General features: G+C 37.8%; 1 protein-coding gene across 1 annotated transcript; it reads left to right on the forward strand.

The window, feature by feature from the left end:
* Nucleotides 1-704: 704 nt before the first annotated feature.
* Nucleotides 705-4,910, forward strand: LOC133331485 (heparan sulfate glucosamine 3-O-sulfotransferase 5-like; the record flags this gene model as incomplete). Its single annotated transcript, XM_061539876.1, has 3 exons — nucleotides 705-865; nucleotides 1,498-1,694; nucleotides 4,687-4,910. Coding segments are annotated over 3 exons (582 nt in total), but the record flags the coding sequence as incomplete, so codon positions are not given.
* Nucleotides 4,911-5,138: the final 228 nt, after the last annotated feature.

A 5,138-nucleotide genomic window follows, 5' to 3' on the forward strand; every position in this document is an offset into this window, starting at 1 on the left:
CTCGCCAATTATTGTTTATAATCCTTGCCAATTATTCTTTAAAGTCCTTGCCAATTATTCTTTAAAATCGACGCCTAGGCCCTTAAAGTCCTTGCCAATTATTCTTTAAAATCGACGCCTAGGCCCTGTAAGTCCTCGCCAAATATTCTTTCTTGCAAAATATCCCTTCGAAAGATTTTTTAAAATATCAATGTCTATGATCTCATAATACTATCTGAAAAGATTTCTTGGAAAAATCCGTACTTATGTCCCGGACACTACTTGAAAAATTTTCTTTAAAAATCCATCCCTATAACATGAAATCCCACCATCTTACTCTCTTATCCTTATTGCCACTATATTCGAAGTTTTGTGGCAGGATTACTGGCAAATGCCGAATTCGAAAATTATGCTTACTACCGCAGAACAAGCATTTATATCAGTGTGTGTGTTTGCGAATTTCTCTTTTTTCTACCAATCCTAGTGTGAATGTCCTTTTAACATATCGCCGAATAATTGTCAGCTACATACTCGTATGCTGAATGTGTTTTTGCGTGTATGTGTGTGTACGTAGCTTTTAACCGAATATTGGACAAATTATGTTTAAATTTCCATTTGTATTGCTCCATTGTCTGATGATGTAATGTTTTTTGTCTTCTTTTTTCTTCTCCTTTTTTCCCGTCCATTTCATGTTGTTGTCTATCTGCCGGCAATTTGTTTTGCAGGTACCAGAACGTGTACGAGCCATGAATGCAAGCATAAAACTTTTGTTAATTGTCCGAGAGCCGGTGACAAGAGCCATTTCTGATTATACGCAATTACGTAGTCATGCTGCAACGGCCACATTACCACTGGCCAACGCCAATGAAAACCAACAGCCGCATCAGCAACAACAACAGCAGCAGCAACCACAGTCCTCATCTTCGGGAAATTCGGGCAAATTGTCCTCGCACTCATCGTCGATGCTCTATAACAAATTAAATGCCGGTTACTCTTCATCACAAATATACGACAATTCCATAGATGCTGGTGGCGGAGGAGGAGGAGGAAGAGGCGGTGGTGCAGGTGTCGGTGGTATTGGCCCCGGTAGTGGTGGTGGTCGATATGTGTACGGTTCAGGTGCCGGTAGTTTAAAGTCTGGCTATAATAAAAATGCACATTCAATGCGGCAATATGAAACAACAACACCGAGTCCTGCATCGGCGGCCGCGGCAGCAGCTCAAATTTTATCAAAGTAAGTTGTGACACTATTTTTTGGGAGGGGCGGGTTTTCATTTTAATATTTAAAGGCAAGAATGTACTTTCAGTTATCATACGGGTTGGTACATTCAGAGCATGTGTTCCAATCTAAATTCACTACAAAAATTTAAATGTTATTTTTGGAGCAGCCTATTTTCCATCAAAATAAAAAAAAATAAAAAATTTTTCAAAGATTTTTTTTGTCCTCCTTTAGTCAAAAGCCTTTACTGAAGCTCTTGTTTTTTACATGTTGTGTTTTCTTTCATGTCTCGCTTCCAGCAGATCCTTTGAAGAGTTGGCCATTTTTCCCAATGGCACTGTTAACGAATCCTATCGCCCCTTAACCATATCCATGTATCATTTACATTTGCATCGTTGGCTGGAAGTCTTCCCTAGAGAACAGATATTGGTTGTCAATGGCGATCGTCTGATAGATGATCCGGTATCGCAGCTAAAGAAAATTGAAACATTTTTGGGTGAGTATAAAATTTTTTTGATTGAAATCTACAGTGGTTGTCGTACATACAGGGTGAGATAAAAAAAAACTGCAACAAAGTCAAGCGCCATAATTTTTACACGTTTTTTTAAAAAATTCTATTGAATGAAAGCAAAAATGTCGGAAATAGCTTCAAATTTTGGAATATATTTAGATTTGTTCAAATTGGTCAGCTTTGGCGCGAATTATGGCCTTCAAACGGCAATGAAACCATCACACGCTGCCCGATTTTTGCTCTGCGGTATTTTGGCCCATTCCCGGCGAAGCGGTTGAGGTGATCGACACTTTGGTATTTTTTAGTGCCAACCTTGCTTTCCAAAATACTCCGCAATAGTCCATCGAATAGCGAGGAACCTCATTTTGTAACCATTCTTGGATGGCGCGTCCACCATCGCACTCAGGATGATCATGTTGGAATGTCTTGGAAGGCTTTAATACATCCTCCAGAATATTTTCGCGATAATATTCAGCATTTTTTCTGATGATATTCGATTAATACGAGCGAAGAGATATCATCGGCTGTTATGGCGGCCCACACCATTACCATGGCCGGCGCTTGGGTTTTGGTGGCCAAGCGAAGGTTCACATTTCAGCTAACCTCTATGGCAAGTAAACACGATCATATTGTTTGTTTACAAACTGCTGAACAACGAATGATTTCTCATCGAAGAAACCCAAATTCGGCAGTTCATCACTTTTGGCCATGCTCTTTAGGTTTTTATACCCTTCACCACACTGTGGTACAGGGTATTATGTCTTTGTGACAAACAGGCAAAAGGAAACGAGATAGACACATGGTTCCTTTTGAGAATATGCATAGAATCACTTTCTGTGTCGATTTATGCATGTCCGTCTGTCCGTCCGTCTGTCTGTCCATGTTAAATTGTAAACAAAGTACAGGTCGCATTTATGATACGAATTGGATGAAATTTGGCATAGGTCACCTTTTTGGTCCAAGGACGAACCCTATTGAAATTGAGAAAAATCGGTTCAGATTTAGATATAGCTCCCATATATATTTTCGTCCGATTTAATGTAAATGGTTTACTAAAGACACTATATATCTTTCGATTTGCACGAAATTTGGCATAGCGTAATGGATTAGGTCTAGACTGTTGTGTGTCAAGTTTCCTGAAAATCGGTCCAGATTTAAATATAGCTCCCATATATATTTTCGTCCGATTTAATGTAAATGGTGTACCAAAGTTCCTATATATCATTCGATTTGCACGAAATTTGGCATAGCGTAATGAATTAGGTCTAGAATGGTGTGTGTTGAGTTTCCTGAAAATCGGTTTAGATTTAGATATAGCTCCTATATATCTCTCTTCCGATTTTATGTAAATTGTGCACTTAAGACCCAAAGTTTGTCCGATTGTCACACAAGTTTTATACCCTACACAACTATGTTGTCAGGGTATTATAGTTTTGTGCAGCCCCAAAAGTTTGTAACGCCGCGAAATATTGGTCCTAGACCCACCTATACCGATCGTCATATCTCGACTAGCTGAGTCGATCTAGACATGTGTGTCCGTCCGTCCGTCTGTCCACTATAATTTGTAAACACGATACAGGCCACAGTTATGGACCAATCTTAACGAAATTTTGCATGTAGGATGGATTCTGGCCAATGAAGACCCCTATTGTTTTTGGTAAAGATCGGTTAATATATAGGGGATGAAAAGGATCAAATACTAAATTTTTGTCGGTTTTTCTGGTCGCTCCAGAGGCCGTAATTATGGCGTGAACATCCCGAAATTTTACATGGAGAAGGGGATCGGGCCAAAGAATAAGCATGCCTGTTTTGATAAGGATCGGTCAATATTTAGTAGGTCAAATGGGCCCTGACTTTTGTGTGAAAAATTACAAAATTTGTATTCTATTGCCTATATATTTGCCCCTGAAGGACATAGACCCGAGAAGTTGATTGTATATCCAAGAGGAGTGGTTGACCTTTAAATTCATACCAATTATATGGTCGTACGTACTCAGATGTGGGAGTTACATTAAAATATTTTCAGATGCGTGCGTACTGAGATATTTAGTAACCCATTACCACACTTAAGGGCGGAAATATGGCGCTGATCGCTTCGAAAGTTTCCATGAGGATCCAGTTATGGGCAAGGACAACGCCTATAACTTTCGGTGATGATCAGACTATAGTTATGGGATGAAGTGGAGCGAATACTTAATTTTTTGGTATTTTTTCGAGTCGATGCCAATAATAGGCCGATCATCACAACACAACCCACGGTGAAGGGAATCTGGACAATTAAATAGAATGGCTGTACTGAATATGAATAGTAATGAATAGAAAAAAATATATGAATAGAATGTCCGCAGAAAGTTAGAATTCCGTGGTAGTTGTGTAGGGTATCGTATGGTCGGCCCCGTCCGACTATACTGCTCCGCTCACTGGTTTACAATGAACTGTAGTTAATATAAGTAAATTTCTGGCAAGACTCATTGAAATCAGTTCATATATATATATATATATATATTATGTATGTATATATATATATATATAGCAACTCTATATCTTATGGTCCTTCAAAAATGCGACGTCTGTTAGGATTTATCTGTTGAATATACCCAAAGTGGTGAAGGGTATCATATAGTCGGCCCCGTCCGACTTAACTACTTTCCTTACTGGTTTCAGTCTTTTTAACTTCTGTTCCATCACAAATAATTTTTTGCTGGAAAATTCTTACCAAAATGTTTTTGTACGCTTGTAAACAATATAATGAGCTGTCACTGGAAAAATGTTAAAAACTTTCGGACGAGTGGCTTAGAAATGACAGCAGTCTGAAGTCGGTTGCAATTTTTTCATCTCACCCTGTAGTTAGAACAATAAAATTTATTTATTTATAAAATTTATTATGTATAAATTAAAATAAATAGCAAAATTTATAAAATAAATCATTCTTCTTCTTTATAAAATAATTCATTTTCTTCTTCTTCGTCTTCGACAGGCATTGAACATCGCATTACCAACAACCACTTCTATTTCAATGAAACGAAAGGATTCTACTGTTTACGCTACGATAGCGGTGATCGGTGTTTACGCGAAACGAAAGGACGTAAACATCCACATGTTGATCCGGTGGTCATTTCGAAACTGCGCAAATTCTTTGCCGAACATAATCAACGGTTCTATGAATTGGTTGGTGAAGATTTGGGCTGGCCCGAAGAATAAGAAAATCTCAATAATCATAGAAGAAAAATTACAGTATAAGGATATGATAACCGCGTGTAACAAGTAATAATGTTGTGTAAAAAATGTATGTATTAAACAAAGAAGTTTTTTTTTTTTTGTTTGTTGTAGTTAGACATTTCTCTGTATGTAAGAAAACAAAAAGGTGGAAATTGAAGATTGTAAAAAAAGAAACAAAACGATAAAAAAAACCCAAAGCAAATGACAAAT

The sequence above is a fragment of the Musca vetustissima genome, unplaced genomic scaffold (genome assembly GCF_032173495.1).
Source record: "Musca vetustissima isolate MV318-11 ecotype Yass unplaced genomic scaffold, APGP_CSIRO_Mvet_v1 utg36238, whole genome shotgun sequence".
In the NCBI taxonomy this organism is placed as follows: domain Eukaryota; kingdom Metazoa; phylum Arthropoda; class Insecta; order Diptera; family Muscidae; genus Musca; species Musca vetustissima.